This window comes from Marmota monax, unplaced genomic scaffold (genome assembly GCF_021218885.2).
Source record: "Marmota monax isolate L192 unplaced genomic scaffold, Marmota_monax_Labrador192_F-V1.1 WCK01_AAM20220418_F8-fsc00164, whole genome shotgun sequence".
Lineage (NCBI taxonomy): Eukaryota > Metazoa > Chordata > Mammalia > Rodentia > Sciuridae > Marmota > Marmota monax.
The window spans coordinates 1,174,686-1,189,557 of NW_026693313.1; the positions used below are offsets into that span (position 1 = coordinate 1,174,686).

Genomic DNA, 14,872 nt, shown 5'->3' on the forward strand with positions numbered 1-14,872 from the left:
TTCTACACACCCATGGATATGGACAGAAAGAGCCTCACAAGGTGCCACGGGGGTAAGAGCTGGGCATCGGAAGAAGGCAGAATTTGTCAATTCATCCATTCTCTGGATGGAACACTGGGCCACACCCTCCACTCTGTCTGCCCCAAGTACAAATAAATAGGAAGGTTGAGATGTGCACACTCCCAAGAGCCAACTCCAGACACTTTAAAGCTGAAACAAAATAGAAAGACTTTAACCTGTTACCAGCATAAAAAGGAAGGTTGACCAGGATATAAGGATTAGCAGTGGGAAGGGCACTCTGTTAGTGTAAAATACACCCCCAGGGGTACCGCTCCTTGAACAATGTGTGCACAGTGTGTGCACAATGTGTGCATTCAGATAAGCAGCTGGACACGGCAGCTTGCAATGAGGCATAGGCAGCGTGAAAGTGTCACCCCTTGGAGAAGTGGGGCTTGGGCAGGAAGGAGCATCTCCTATAGGGAGGGAGTTTGGAGGGGACAGCTGACTTGCTAAGGTGCGAATCTAAAAGAGTTGTCTCGGGCACCCAAGGGGACCACCGAGTCGCCAAGGCGCTGCCCTCCCAGGCCAGGCGGGTGGGGTTGCACACCTGCACTTCTGCGTCTGCGCAGAAGCTGAGCCATTGGCGTCCAGGCCCCTCGTGTGCGCGCTCTGCAGGGCCGAGTGAAAGAAGGTGTTAAGCTAGTCGGGTCCCGAGGAAGAGCCAAGAGGTGTTTGCACCACCACCCGCCTCGTGTTTCTGGAGGACGAAGATATGCCTTAAAAAATCGAGGGTCCGTTCGTTCTTCAAGGGCTTCTTAAAAGTAGAGGGTTGTGGCCTCGGGGTAGAGCACTTTCCTACCATGTGTGAGGCACTGGGTTAGATTCTCAGCACCACATATAAATAAATAAATTAAATAAAGGCCCATCAACAGCTAAAAAATATTTTAAAAATAGAAGTTTAATTCCCTAAGGATTGGTGCCCTAGGTCTGACTCTGCCATTCATTCACCTGGGACCTTGAGTGCCATTGGACTCCTCCTTATGAAAGGGGGCACCCTCACCTTTTCTACTTTCAAGATTGTGGTCAGGGTCAAATTGATCCTGCAGATGGATATCCAATGGGGGAAAAACACCAGTCGATGAAATGAATAAAAAAGGGCAAGCTCATTTGTAGACAGCAATTAGTGAATTCAGGTCATTAAGGAACTGACACGTACAGGTGGGTACATTGTGCACCCTTGAATACTTCAGGTGCTGGTCCAGCTTCTCTGTGAGGGTTAACACTCTGCAGGTGCTGAATGCCAGAATAAATCTCATAGGATGTCTGTGCAAAGGGGTATCTGAGAGGTCACATGGGGAAACTAAGACTCAGAAAACTCAAAACACTTGTGCCCAGTCACTCTGCTAAATAGGGGTAGAGTTGATCCAGGTCTGGCTGGTCATCTCAAATGCTCTGTGCTCTCCTGCATACTGGTCTGCCTAGTTGATGGATTTGGCTAAGCAGAAGTGAAATCCAGATGTCAAAAAATATATCTCCTGACTAATCCCACATAAATTGGATTGCAGAAACAGGTACAGAATGAAACATAGATCTGCTGTCATCCAGCATTCATTAGAATTTCTGAATCTTATAAACATGTCAAGACTCACTAACCGAGTGAGCTTGGAAAAATAAATAAAATACTTCTCTACCTAGGTGACTTATTTTCAGTATCACAAAGAGAAGTTTGCCACAGTGGGCATGCATTTTCACACTTAATAGGCGTCCTGTTGTCACCGCACATTGTGTTCCTTTATTAGAAGGACTTTCAAAGATTTTGACATTCATGGAGATAATAATCTGAACATGCTGAACATAATTTGGACTTACCCTGCCCCGTGGACAGCCAGGCTGATGAAGAAGATGGTGAAAAGATGGTGCGTGTACCAGAACAGCTCATAGGAGAACTGCCTGATGAACTCTGTTGAAGAGGTCATGATCAAGACCAAAGCCAGAGAGAGCACCAGGCCCGTAATGCCTGCTATTGTCGACAGCAGCTCAGTGGTTGTGTTCTAACAGAAACGGATGCCGCGACATTAATATCTCATACACTTTGTAGTTTTTAGAGTCAACACTTGAAGGTTCAAGCAAAGAGCCATTCACAATGTTTTGCTTAGAAGCATATTAGCTGGATAAGATCTGGGAACAACTCAAGAAGTGAGTTCCCTCACCCTTCCTTCTTCCCCTGTGCTTAGCTCGAATTTTATGAAGTGCCATGTCATTAACTACATTTTTTTCCCATTTATATAAATTAATTTTCATGTCCAACTTACTGTATTGGGTAGACATTAGCATAAAATACAAAGAGAGCATTTTAAGATATAATATAGCAAGTCAATCCATGTTGTTAAGTTTTTAATTTTTAAAATAAAAAATGTGGATCACCATGCTTAATTGCATTTTAACATTAATAAACACATTTTTTTTTTGAGAAGTCCCTTAGGGGCATTCCTAATACAGCAGCTGCACACTCTGTTCCCCTGGTAGCTCTTCCTAGCTCTTGCTTTTTAATTGGAAAGACCATGACTTGCATTTCTTTCACGCCACCTTAGGGGGCCTGAAATAAGGCTTGGTAAATCCTAGGTGATCAATAGAGGTACAGCTATTCTTTTCTGGTGGATACTCCCAAAAGGCCTGAATTCTGACCCAAGAGTGCAAGGGACAGTTAAATAGCCTTTTAGGATATGAAGCAGAAGGCATTTGGTTTTCATTGCGAGTTTCCCATATTCCTGCCCAGTCATTAGTATTCATACCTTGTGCTACTATCGCTGAGCCGACCATGAGCTCAATAAACTCACACTATATCTTTTGTCAGTAAAACCTCATTAATTTGGGCTGCTTTGAGATCCGAAGGTAATTTGGACAGGGACTTCTCCATTGTTTATTTTTTCCTCACAAGGCAAAGAGTGAAAATAAAATGGAAAGGGGTCTGTCTAAAACATTTAAAGGAGGTTTTTTGCAGGTATACTTGAAATCCATTTCCAGCATATGCTGTGCTAATTTCAAATCATCCTTCTTTGACTATTAAGGCAAATTTCCTCTTTCCTCGCAACACGTTTATAGACTGGTTTGAGTTGCAATGAATCCTCTAAAGCAGTCCCACTCCTTTTCTTCCCAATTGCTGTGTGTAATACACTTTGTGTAACTGATATCATCTCTCTCCAAACACCCCAACTTAGAGGGCTTTCTGAGCTTAGTCAGTGCCTACATAGTATATTGCTTAAAAAATGTAAAAGTAATTGTGTTAATTATTTTGTTCAATTGCTTTAAAAGTTACTTATCAGGTATTCTATTCATTATGTGATCTCTTTAAAATGTTGATAATTATTCTTATATTTGTGTAGCACTGGATTTTCTGGAGCTTTAGTGGGGAAATGGGTTAGCATCCCATTTCCCCACTAAAGGTGGGTGCACAGTGATGGGAGAGGTCTGCCCACGTGCTTAGGTGAAATTTGTGCTTCTAATTGCTGTCAAGTGAGCAAAGGAACTCAACTTGATCAACGGCTTGATATTGAATTATCATCTTAGGGTAATTAGGAGTTTAACATGGGAGAATCACTCCCAAAACAGATTTTGAATTTTCCTCCCTGCAGTAAAGCTGTATGAGTGAAATGGTCACTCATGGAGATGGCCCACATAACAACACAGAGATTTCTACTGCTGCGTTGTGTTGCCTTCAAAGCCTTTTCTTGGAAAATATAGACTTTTTAACATGGTCACCATGTTGGACACATACTGCAATATAGTAGTACGTGGAAAAAGTTGGGGTCAACCACAAAGGAAGAGGTCTGGAGGAAGAGGATTGTCCTTTTCTCTAAGGGTAATGGTTGTGTCTACATTTGGGGTTTCCTTTTTTCCTCCCCACAGGTGCTGCCACTCTGTGCATATAGGTCATTAGCATCAGTGGGGTCACTAGCCTTGCAGGTCTCGTTATGAAATTAGCTTCTTTACCTAGTGCCTGTTTTCATGTGGGCCAAAATAAGAGGTGCAGGAGAAGGGATCCAGAAAACAATTTGCAAATTGAAAATGAAGACATCCAATTTATAATCTCTGCATTTAGATGGGATTCACATTCTTTATGAGTCTAACATCAGTGGAAAAAAAAACTGATCATGAGCTGCTTTTGAATTGTAAAATATTAGGTTTTTACATTAGGTGACTACATTCTTAAGTACCACCTATATATTTTCACTACAAATTAATTAATAATTTCGCTTTGCTCATGACCTCCCAGGAACATTAATGGTTGAAAAAAATAAGTTTTAAAAGGTGAAAATGATAATAACGTTTGGCATAAACGTCTTCTCTCCAGCTCTTGTATTAAAAGGTAATGAAATATATTTTTCCTGATAAAGGGATGAGATAAGGAAGGATTTTTCAAAAGGGAAACTGGAACTCACTGTGTGGAAGGTCCGGACAGGGTTGAGGTAGCTCTCATTTGGGGTGTTTCCAAGCTTGGAAAGTGCTGCCAGGAGTCCCTCCGCATCCTCCGACTGGCTCAAGTGGTAGCGCTCAAGGTTGAACAAATGGGCCACAATGTGGATGGCTGAGGATGAGGAGATGACATAGGACATGCAACATATGGATTTTGTCCTTTGTAGTTACTCAGAAATGCGATGCCACTGTGATCAAGTTTCTCTGTTCTGGTTTTCAAACTCCCCAAGGAAAATTGATTTACTTAGGCATCTTTCCCAGTGTCTTGAATAGAGTGGATCAAATGCTTCTGAAAATGGTGTGTGATTCACCACATTCGTTTCAATTATGTTGAGAAAGAAAGCAATTCTCAATTCAACATAACAATTTTAAACATACAGTCTCTAGAAGTGGAATAGGTCTTATGATATCACAACATAATTATATATAAGATATAATTCTTAAAGAAGACATGTGCATGTAGATAAAAGTATGAAATTTCTTAAGAAGGCAGAAAGCATTCCTCTGGAATTCCTCATACACTCTGATATATTTAATGATATACATGAATGATACCAGGATATATTGATTTTGTTCTCTTTCAGACATTATATTGTCCATTCCTTCCTGTATACATTTTAGCATTTATGTATAGGTATACATATCCACATGTCTCGTGTATTTGAATGTGTTAGTCCTACTGTATTGAAATATACCAGAATTTATGGAACTAAAATACCCTCTCCATATTCTTGAAAAGTAAATTCTGTGCTTTCTAATTTTGAGAATGGGTGAATAAGATCAGGGACATAGATTATCTAGATGGCTGAGGATTCTGGGTCTGATGTTCCTCCACCTGTCTTGTGAAATCTTCTGGGCAGCCAGCAATCACAGTGTCTAGACAACTGCATGCTTTTGCTCTGGAACCCTAGTTGGGGAGCTGGTTGATACCTGCCTTTATGATCAGACTCAGTTGAGGACTCATTTCCTGGGATTGGAATATAGGCAATTCCCCAGTTGATATCTCCTCTCTCTCTCTCTCTTCTATTATAGTCTATACCAGTTGTGGGTGAATTATGAGATTCTCCATGGTGGTCCACTGTAGGTGGAGGTGCGTAAGAGAAGGGGCAAACGCGACCAGCAGAAACTTCTAGAATATGGGTGTCATTTTGGTCCCTGTGGTCCTAATCACATATTTATTTAGAAATGCCATTTTCTATTTAGAAGAGATTTTCTGTTACCCTAGTCCTTTTTATCAGAACTATTGCCTTTTCTGCCTTGCAAAGTTTTACTCACACTTTAAGACCTAATTCAGAAAGTTGTTTTCTGTTATAACTTCTCCACTTCCATAGGCACAGCTGATATTTTGATTACACAATTTCTCAGAAATGATTGTTGTGTTTATTTATGTTTGTGTCCCCAAGGGACTTTGACTCTTCGAGACTTAGTCCTCCTTAAAACTTTTGTGTGTGGCCCATTGCTTAGCACCAGCAAGTACTTAATAATTATTTTCTAAGTGGCTGTGATATTATAGAAAGGTAGAAGGGAAAAAGAAAGAGTCAGGAAATCAATGGTTTCAACGTTGACTAGAGACGTATATCTGCTGGCATATATTTCTAGCACATTTTTCTTCAGGCTTTAATAAATTGAAAATCAAATCAAACATACTTTTAGTTGAGACTCACCAAGGAAAGCAAGGCATATGATAGTGCTTCTGCATCTACGATGTTTGTTGCCTGTTTGTGAATTCAGTGAGGTTTGCATTGAAGAGAGTATATTTTCTCCTATGTGCTGCTATGGTTTGGGGGTAGTTTGGGGAAAGGTGTGTGTATTAGAAGCGTGGTCTCCAGTGTGACATGTGGTCTCCAGTGGCCCTTTAAGAGGTGGGGCCTAGTGGAGGTCTTACTGGTGGCTCCCTGTGTCTGGCTTCCTGTCTCACCATTGCTGGCTCTCTCTCTCTCTCTGTGTGCTCCAGCCCTGGTGCCTCTGCCAGGAGGTGATGCAGCAATAGGGCTCTTGCCAGAGCTAGCACCATGTTGTTTGGAATTTATACCTCCAAAATGGTGAGCCAGTGCGTCTCTTTTCTTTATAAAGCACCCAGCCTTACTGTTTCTTTACAATAATGGATAATAGACTAATACATGAGCTTTGTTGACATGTGGCCATGGCTAGGAGAGAGCTGCCTCGTTTAGCCTCAACAGCCACAAAGCCAGAAAAGCTCCTCCAGCAGCCATCTCTTCCAAAATGCTGTACATACACTGGGAACTGTTTGCCAATTTGAACACACACATTGTCCGACACTTCTAATTACTATTTTCTGATAATAAACCTCAGAGTTGTTAAAAACAGGTGGGATTTCTCATATTTGAATGTCTACTCTACACCAGGTGTTGTTAGAAATGCATAGGCATATCATCCGATTAACCCTCAGGGATTAGTCTTAGTCCTATTGTATAGACCAGAGTTCAGAAAGTTCATGGCAAAGGTGAGATAAAACCCTGTTTATGTGACTTCAGGGCCCCATCTTTTGACATATAGGCTTTACTGCTTTTTGGACTAAAAATATATTGCTCTGACTTACTTTTTTCTCAGAACGGGGCTCTCCCACAAGTTTAGGTAAAGCTCTGTGAATGGCTTACTGATGCCCCTAATCTACCATTCTTAATTAAGGCTGATGACCCATGGTGACATTTGGTGTCCTTATTGTGAGCTAGTGTAACTGCCCCTTTGCCTACCACTTGAGATACCCGGGTGCTCCTCCTATTTCTGATTCTCCCAGCAGACACTAAGGCACTGCAGAGAAACTAGAGCTGTTCCCATTTTATAGAAATAGAAACCAAACTTCAGATTAAAATAAAATAAGTGACCAGTGTACTATTGCATAATCCACAGGGGACAGTCAGAAAGAGAATATGGAATAAATTCTCTTATATTCTTCTGTTTTTATAGCATTCCTCCCCCATGTAATGAGCTGTTGATCACAATCTGTTTTCTATTAGATTGATTTCCACATGAGGATTTGACACTGTTAAACTAAATTTAAGTGTGTGGATTGAATGAACAAAGATATTGAACTATTTATTTATTCTTATTGCCAGGTCTCTCCTAACAGAGCTGAAGAATCTAATGAAGTAGGATAAGAGAGCCCAGGACACTTTTCAAGAGGTGGCTTCTGAGGGAATAGGCTGAAAACCACTCTCCTCGGTATTTTTCACATATTTGAAATTCGTATCTTCAGTGTTTCTTTGCTTCAGCGCCTCCATTTTGTTTTTGCTTTACAAGGCAGAAGATGAAAGGTGGGATATTTTATCTGTCTCAGGAACTCTCAGAGTGAAAACTGCGTATGCCCATTTTTGTTTATCTAAACATTTCATTTTCCTTTTAGATCAGATCCTAATGTTATTGTGATCTTGGCTGAGAAATAAAGGTAGGCCAGCTACTCAATCCAGGGCTGCCGGGACTTCAGAGATGCCAGGGGAGACGTTGTTCTTGTTCTTTTTTCAGACATTGTATTTTCTGTTCTCTCTTTTGTACATTTTTCTCTTTTAAAATACGAATAACCATGCTACCTATGTTATGGTGGCAGTTGCTCAAAAGATGTGATAAAATGTTGGTATGGCTTGACTCTTCTCTCTCAGTCGTCAGGATCATTTCACATATTAGATTTGTTGTTAGCATGCAGCACAAAGAACATGGAGGTGTTACCTAATTTCATTGAGCCCCGTTTTTTTTTTAATCTGTAAAGTGGGTGGATTGGAGGAAACTACAGTATATTTTAACTTCCTTCCAGCTATATAGCTCTGTATCTTTCTCTGAAGTTAATCAGGGATGTTTAAGATCCATAAAGGATCTTCAGACTACTATTAGAGTAATAATGCAAATGTGAAATTCATGTTTTATATAGTTTTCAAAGTCAGCGCTGGTTTAGATGGGACTCGTCAGTCTTGCAGTAAATCCAGTGGAATCAGCTACACAGGGGAGCTCTTTCTGTTGTCCCTATAGACTTTCCGTAGTACACACTGCTCTACCCTCCTTGGAAGAGCCAAGATGCAGAGGCCAGGACTGTAGCTCAGTGGTGGAACACCTGGCCTGGCATGGGACAGGCCCTGGGTTTGATCCCCAGTGTAAAAAACAAAAACAAAAACAAAAAACAAAGCAAAACAAAAAACCCCCAAAAAACAAAAGCAAAAAACTGAGATGCATAACCCACCCAAATGCTCCAGGCTAAAAGGTGCTATAACTGGGTCTTTCTACAATTTTATTTTCTCACCAAAGTACTTTTAAAAGAGAGTAGCAATCTTGGAAATACTACACATGCACATTTAATTGGTGTGTGAACTTCTGAGTTCAAATAAGGAGCTTTTACTGAACAGTGAACAAAAAAAAAATCATAAAGGCTACAATTAGAGCCAGCTGCCCCGAGATAGTTCTTTTTCCTTCTTATTTTTCTGAAGATCAAAGGACACATAATAGAGGGGAATTTTGGAAGTATGGTCAGTTCTAGCTGTCTCTCTGCCTGCCCGTCAGTGATAACAGTCATTTTGGAGTTAGTCACCTCCTAATTAAGCAGCCTTTGGAAACAGGGACCAGGACAAATCCTGAATGCACTTCTGCAGCCAGAATTTGGCCGAGACTTTGGAATTTGCGGTCTGATTTCTGCAGGAAGACCCACTGATTCTGGCACCCTGTGCCTGCTGTGTTTGTGAATTGAATTAGATCCTGTTGGGCAGGACTGGAGGTGGAGCGTCTTTGGGGCTCCCAGTCCCTCCAGCAGAACTGGTTAGTAGCAATTCTTTGGGGGTCGGGCCCTGAAGAGCTGGGGCTGTTGGTGCTCTTCTCTTCCTCAGGGGCCTCCAAATCTTTGCTTTTTCCAGAACCTTTATTCTGAGCTCTCTGCTCTCAAGTTGCCCCTGTTCTGTTTATTGATGTTTGTAAACTAATTTTAGCAACTCATCAGAAACTGCACCCAGGGTAATTGTGCACCCCTGAAACCTGGCAGACACAAGCCGTGGAATTTGCTGGAAAGAGCTGCCTAGGTCACTATTTACAGCCTCCTTTGATGGGAGCTCAGGCTCAAAGTGCTACTTTTCAATTGGAGGGGTCTTCAAGGTCTACCGTGGACCAGGGAATCCAGAAAGATCCACATTAATAAGAACGGAGAGGCTGTGAAAGTACGATTTTTATACCGGTGGGGTTATAGGTGCCTGAGCATGATTTATTAGTGTTTGAAGAATGCTCCGGCAGCTCTTATCATAGGCAGGCAAGCAGGGAGGCAGGAAGCCAGAAGAAGAAGGGCTCCTGTCACTGCGTTTTCGGTGATGCCCTTGATTATAGAGACCATTGTTTCTCCCCTTCCCTCCTCCTCCCTAGCCTACTTCCACCAGTCTCTAATTACATCCTTTAATGATCTGACCAATTAAAGCCTGCAGTTCAACTTGGAGGGGAACGGATGAGAAATTAGAGTCTGGCACGCAAACTTCAATGTGGATGCACTTCTCCCAAGGTTACACACCTCTATTAAGCCAGTCGACTATTTGAAAAGCAGCATAATGGGCGAGGCTAATAAAATAAGCGCAGGGACATTGCAGCTGCTCTCCTGTGAATGCACCAGAAGGACAAAATGTGGAAAGCAAGGTGTAGCTATGAAACCAGGGTTTAGCTTGTCTTTTTTTTTTTTCCTCCCTAAAAGCACAGTTGCCAGCCGCGTTGCGTAGTTGATGTGAAATGTAATAATTGCTTTGTCAGGCTTTGGGAGAAGCGGAGAGCTTTCTTTCCACCTTCCTGCCTTTGCCTGGGAAGCAAACCACAACAGCGCGCTGGTTGCCATGGAGGTGTGGACGAGGGGGGCGCGCGTGGCTCTCAGATGCAGCTTTGACTCTGCTGGGAGAGCCTGGGGGATGTTTGGGAGCCTGGCAGAGCACTGGTGGTTCAAGAGGAAGTGGGCTGGGAAGAATGCTTGATGCTCTCCAGGGATTTGTGAGGGAAGAGGGAGAAAGAACGTCCTGCTGTCCATAGTTGCAGCAGAATGTGAACTTCTTATCTTGAACAATGGGTGTCATTTTGAGCCACTTCATGCCCCCTTCTCTGTGTTTCATCCACCCAAAGCTGCTCCTGGCTCTCTGAGCAACTCTTGTACTTGGGTCTTATACCTTTCCCAGTAGTTCCTTCAACCTCATGTCTATTGCCAAATCCCACTTATCCTCAGTTTGACCACATCTGTTGAGGATGTGCTATGTGACAGGGACCGCGGAAGTCAACGTGCATAAGGCACATCAGAGTCTGAGGATTGTCGCTCTGAGGTAGGAAGTGTGACCTCAGTGTAGAGGGGAGAGGGCCAGCCCTGAGTAAGTAGACCAGGATATGGTGATATGTGCATGCACTTCTCCCAGGGTTACACACATCCTCCAGTGAGGATGAAGAAGGAGAGGTGGAGCACTTCAGGTAAAGGGAATGCCATGAGCAGAGGTCCAGAATGCTCTGAAGGGCAAAGTCCAGTGGGGTATGGTAGGGACCCAGATGGGGCCGTAGAATCCGACTGCCAGGCTGCTGAGCTTGGGTTTGATCTTATCTGCAGTAGCAGCAAGTGCCAGTCCTGGCAATAATCTGCACATCTCATTGAGATGCATGAATTGTTATTACCGTTCTTTTAATTCCGTAGAAGACATAAAAAGTTTAATCTGAGATCATACAACCAACCATTAGCCCGGGCTTACAATAGCTTGATCATGGGGTTCTAGTGCTGCTGCTGGTTCTAGTGACTGAAGGATGCTCCATGGTAAAAGAGCCCTGGCCACCCTTGTTTCAGAAGGCTGCAGCTGCTGTCAGGGTGTCCTGCACACGGGAGACATTCGGTGCATATTCAGTGTACAAAAATGAGGACTCTTAAGGTTTTAAAGGAAGCCTAGAGATTCTTTGAATTCCTTTTCTGAGGAGCTTACCAAGCTTTCTGGCCTCTGCTTGGACACTGCCCACAACAGAGAACTCAATGCCCCGAGGGGGCTCTAAATATCATTTTAGATAAGTTTCAAGGTGTGGAAAAGACTTGCTTTCTAAGCTGAAATTTGCTTCCCTGCCTCCATTCCTCACACATTCACTTATCCATCAAAAGTTGTAGGCTTTGGGTCACCAGGTGAATAAGCCTTGCTCTTTGCCCCCCATCCCTCAGTTGATTTTCTCTAGGACATGATGTCTTTGTACCCTTATCTCTTAACAAACCACAAAGACCCTCTGCAAAGCATTTCTCTGGGTTGGTTTAATCTGGCGTTGAAGACAATCAATGGGGAGAATCTTCCCCTGATGTCTCACTGCACACCCAAAGTTGTGTTAATTGGCACTCGGGCACCGTCTGTCATGTCTTGTTGCTTAATTAAATTCACATTTGTTTTGAGTGTTCCTTTTACTCTGCTATTTTTTATGCATGAGAGGATAAAAACAAATGAGGAAAATATTTTATAGTTAAATTAGTTTGAGGGAAACGGTCCTGAATCATAACTCTTTATTGTTCTGATGGCCTTTTATTCCAGTGTCTGTTTTCCAACAAAACCACAATGCGGTTGATGATTTCCCTGCTTTCTCTCTTCCTGACCAGGGTCTAACCTTGGCCTGGGCTGCTAATTTGTACCGGACAGCCGCCTTGCCTTCTTGAATTAGAAGTATAATAATAACAACAGGACTTTATATGCCAATAAAGATTCCCATCTCTTCAAGATATTTCACAAATCCACTGGCTCAGTACTCTTCAGACTGAACTCAGTACTCTCCTTCATATGACCTTCCTTTCTTTTTTTCTGTCTCTGATACCATTTGGTAGTCATTTTCCTATAACTCTGAGAGCTTGAGCACAGGTCAATTTTATTTCTAATGTAAATTACATTGAATAACAAGTGTTCATTTGTCAAGTAGGTATTTGTCTCTGAATTATCAACAAGAGAAGCTACTTACAAATGAACAGGAAATCTTTCATAAATTTAAAGTTGTTGTATGGAACAATCTATATAAGAGTATAATCCAGAAATAAAAAAAAACCCATTCGTATATGGTTTATCTATCAGATGGATGGTAAAGATTTCTTTTACTTAAGGGTGAGACTTGATGGAGGGATTAAAATCAGGTTTGACATTAGGTATTATAAAATCCATTTTGCAATTAATAAGTACTTACTTGCATTAACAGCTATCCCATAGGCAACCAGTTTGTGGAATTTGAGGTTTTTGTCTAATTGCCTCCTCCAGGGTCCTTTGCAGCACTAGATAAAAACAAATAAGTAAAAGCCCAGTTCAGGGGAAGGTCCCAGTGAAAACCTTGTCTTAAGAGTTAAGAGAGCAGGACTCAGTTCTGCTGCTAAATTTCTCAGGGTGAGACTACAGGACGTGAAAGTTAGCAGCAATTAGTCATACAGCAAAACAAAAGATTATTATTTGCTTTCTTGAAATTTCAACTCAATAAAAATTATTGAGTTGGTAGTTTTCTGGCTATAATTAACAACTCTCAAATAAGGGTTCTCTATGCATGCTTGAATGCAGTTTCTTTATTTAGAAACTGGAGGTGATGGCCTTCCTCCTCATCCATGGGATTTAAGTAATCTATAAATTATTCCTCACTATGCAGAAGGGCACTATATTCATGTATATCCAATATTCATAAAATGATTACGAAAATAAATTGATCATGATGTAAAGGTTATCAAAGGCCTCATTTTCCGTACATTATTCTGTTTCAGATGGAACACAGTTAAGGTACTCAGTGCAATGACACTACTGTAATTAGGAAATATCCCGATATGCCAGGGAGATGTTAAAATCTGTGTACTGAGATTCATGTACCATGATTGTGTTTGGGTGAGAACTCAAATGTCTCCTGGGTGGCTCATCTCAACTGTATATTTGTCCTCTTTCAGTCAGAAATGGTACGAGCCCAAGCTGTTGTAATGCTTCCATCTCCACGGAGCAAATGTACCCACAAGAGGTGGAGCTGTGAAGGAGGCCAATGGCAAAAGCCAAAGCCACATGAAACTGGTTTTCACCTTTACCTCTTCTTTCCTCTCGTGCAGAGAAACAAACCTAAGCTTAAGGAGGATTCCTGGGTATGGCTAAGTACATGTTTGTCTTCAGTAGCCCTATGTTAGTTAAGTTGTAACAACTTAGATGATTTCAAATATTTTAGTACTTACGGTGCTTGCTCCTCTCATGAATGAAATCAGGTTCCGACTGACAGGTAACAGAATTAGCATGCAGTTAAAATTCAGACACAGTGCCGATGCTCGTGCCCACGCCAGAGTCGACTGTCCATAGGTGAAGACACAAAAAAGATACCGTGAAGACGAGGGAGACTGGGACAACAGATGCTCTCTGGAGCAATAATGGCTAGGGCCAACTCTACTTACGCCCAGCATTGCTCGGGTGTAGTGGAAAGACTCCTCCTCTTCATACCAAAGGAAAGTATCGATAAACAGATACAAATTCACTCCCAGCCATAAGACCTAGAGTTGAACGAAAAGAGAACCCATCAATGCTATCTTCAACCTTTCCTCCACTTAGAATTACTCATTCTTTTGAAATGAAACAAAGAGCATCTCCATATTAATCAGAATTGTTCCACATATTTATTTCTCACAGGTCAGTTTTTTGCAGAGATCACAATGATAAAGAATGATGAACTTGGTTTTAGACACCTAGGTCAACCTCCAGTAATTTAACGAAAACTACAAAACCTTCTTAGTCAACACGGCTTGGCAGGCAACAAGGAGGAAATCTTTTAAGGTGCTCTAGAAACATTCCAATTTCATAGACTAATTCAAAGACTTCACTTGATTTAGAGAAACCCTCATACATTATGCGAAAACAAACCACTTGACTTTAAAAATAATTAAAAATGAACTCAGTCGGAAAACAACTTTGCACGATTCTATAAGGATAAATTAAATACATCTGCTGAATTTTTTCTAGCAAGTTTTAGTCTTTTTAACTGAAGTAATGTTTCAAGACTTCTAAGGTCTCTAGAAGTCCTCCCAACAATCAGTCTCTTGAGTATGTACATTTAAGGCAAACTGACAAAAAAATGACACTTACTACTATCGTGATGGACAGACTCTCATTCAAAATCCAGCAGCCCCTCATGGCCATTTTCCTCTTTGCCATTAGCCGGTGACTCCTTGCAGTCACCTGAGCCTGGACGTGTGTGCTGAAGAGGGTCACCCTTCTCAATCACTTTGCCTTTTTGTCTTGGGAAGCACCTACTGGATTCAAGGAATTTCTAATTAAGGACTGCCTGCCACAGGCAATCAGCACGCTGACATGCCTCCTGACCTGGGTAAATACAAGGCGGGTCTCTGTCTAGTGATTCCTTTCTTCAAAGATTTCATAAGAAAAGAAAGCTTGTTTTATTAAATTGTCCTCTTGTACTTTATACCCCATTCATTTTC

General features: G+C 41.7%; 1 protein-coding gene across 1 annotated transcript in view; it reads right to left on the bottom strand.

The window, feature by feature from the left end:
• The window catches only part of Nox3 (NADPH oxidase 3), a 53,242-nt gene extending 38,675 nt beyond the window's left edge, over positions 1-14,567 (bottom strand). Inside the window, exons 1-6 of the mRNA XM_046456605.1 lie at positions 14,520-14,567; positions 13,835-13,930; positions 13,622-13,732; positions 12,613-12,697; positions 4,440-4,585; positions 1,870-2,051 (exon numbers count right to left, since the gene is read on the bottom strand). Coding sequence (XP_046312561.1) covers positions 1,870-2,051; positions 4,440-4,585; positions 12,613-12,697; positions 13,622-13,732; positions 13,835-13,930; positions 14,520-14,567 — 668 coding nt within the window. The remainder of the gene's footprint in view (positions 1-1,869; positions 2,052-4,439; positions 4,586-12,612; positions 12,698-13,621; positions 13,733-13,834; positions 13,931-14,519) is intronic.
• Between the last annotated feature and the right edge of the window lie 305 nt (positions 14,568-14,872).